General features: G+C 34.9%; 1 protein-coding gene across 1 annotated transcript in view; it reads right to left on the reverse strand.

The window, feature by feature from the left end:
* Positions 1-1752, reverse strand: part of LOC105808476 — an 84147-nt gene that overhangs the window by 77700 nt on the left and 4695 nt on the right. The window contains exon 2 of the mRNA XM_012642127.1: positions 1613-1689. Within this exon, the coding sequence (XP_012497581.1) occupies positions 1613-1689 (77 nt within the window). The remainder of the gene's footprint in view (positions 1-1612; positions 1690-1752) is intronic.

Here is a 1752-nt window from a genome sequence, read left to right on the forward strand (position 1 = left end):
TATATTATTTTATGTACTTTTCTGTAAGTGAGTTATATGACAACAAAAAGTGGTTTAAACTTTATTCTTGACCCTCAAAGAACTTTTGACAATTTATTTTACCATTATAGTTTTCTGTAACTTGACTTGGACATGATAAAACACACAGAAACATATCTTACATTTAATACTATAGCTCCAGATGTACTAATGCTAATTCATCTTTCCCAGAAAAAAGCCACAAAGAAATGTTTACTTTTCAAATCTGATGCTTATATACAAGATAAGAGAAAGCAAAAAAGAAGAAAAAAAAAAAACCAGATCTGGGGCTGAAAATTCACAAGATATGACTAAATCAGTAAGATGTCAAAATTAATGACTCCATTCAATTCTTTTCGAAAATCAAACTATGCCAGATATCAGGTTAAGCAGGCTTTGTTATGTAAAGTCACTTATATTAAGAAAATAATAAATTTCAACAGTCCCTCAAATGTAAAAGAAGCCATAACTGTATAGCAGTTTCATCATTCATTTATTCAGCATAACTCAAATATCAGAGTAAACTTCTGTCTCTTCCACCTTAGGTGCAATACACACACAGCTAGGCAGGCAAACAATGTAGATATTAATACTAATAAGTCTATCAGTTTATCTATCTATATATGAACATACAGTATGCAAATCAGAAAGAGAAAGAAAGTAGCCAAAGAATGAAAAGCAAGGGGGAAAAAATTATATTAGTTGGACCCCATACACAGAATAACAGCTTGAAGCTAGAAGAGGGCAAACTGAAGTGGGGGGGAGGAAGGTGGCTTAAAAAAGGGGGTGTGATTGTTGCACAATCCCGTGAATATACTGAAAACACTGATTAAACGGGTGAGTTGTAAGTATGTGAATTACATCTCAATACAGTTGTTACCAAAAGGAGGGGAGGAGTGAAAGTGAAGAAAGAAAAGAGTCATAGTCAGGAAAAGCAGTGACATGAGGGGAAAAGCATAAAGGTAAACACAAGTGGAAGAGCAGGGTTGAAAACAATACAAGTCCACAATCTCTCAGCACCAGTTCTGAAATCTAATAAGCTCTGAAAACTCAGTTTTCTGCTGACTCATATGGCAGCAAAACCTATCCAGATCTGTACTCATTTGGAAGCACAACCTACTCAGAATTGATTTTAGATTATGCAGAATCTTACTTACTTAGCTGACTAGTTGTGATCTGCTGCAGAAATATTAAGGTGTTTGATTGTGACATGCTGTCTCAAACTCTGGAAGGAGTGTTAAACAATTAGGTATATATGCACTATATTACCTTTCTAAAATCCAAAAAACCTAAATTCCAAAACACACTGATTCCAAGGATCTTGCTATGGGATTATGGACCTGTAGTTGTAAAGATGAAAAAGAGAGAGCAAGATGAAAGCAAAAGGTAAAAAGGTGATGGGGCCTAAAATGGGAATGAGAAGGTGGAAGGATAATGCAGAGAAGTGGCCTGGCCAAAAACCAGAGGAAAAAGTCCTAATTTTACCCTCAAAGTTCCCAGGACCTACACTAGCATTCAATAAACTGTAAAATGATGCAGGATCTCATAAAGGAAAAAAAAAGATAAGGATTCAATAAAAATTCAAGTGCCTTACTTTTCTAATTCTTCCGGATCAAATTTCCACCAAGTTTCTGGTTCATGAAATTCTACTCTGTATCCTTTTCCTATGGCCTATACAGAGGAAAGGAAGAAGACAAAAACCCAGAGAATACTTCTTAAAGTAAAAAGAAGGCA

The sequence above is a fragment of the Propithecus coquereli genome, unplaced genomic scaffold (genome assembly GCF_000956105.1).
Source record: "Propithecus coquereli isolate 6110/MARCELLA unplaced genomic scaffold, Pcoq_1.0 Scaffold175, whole genome shotgun sequence".
NCBI classification, from domain to species: domain Eukaryota; kingdom Metazoa; phylum Chordata; class Mammalia; order Primates; family Indriidae; genus Propithecus; species Propithecus coquereli.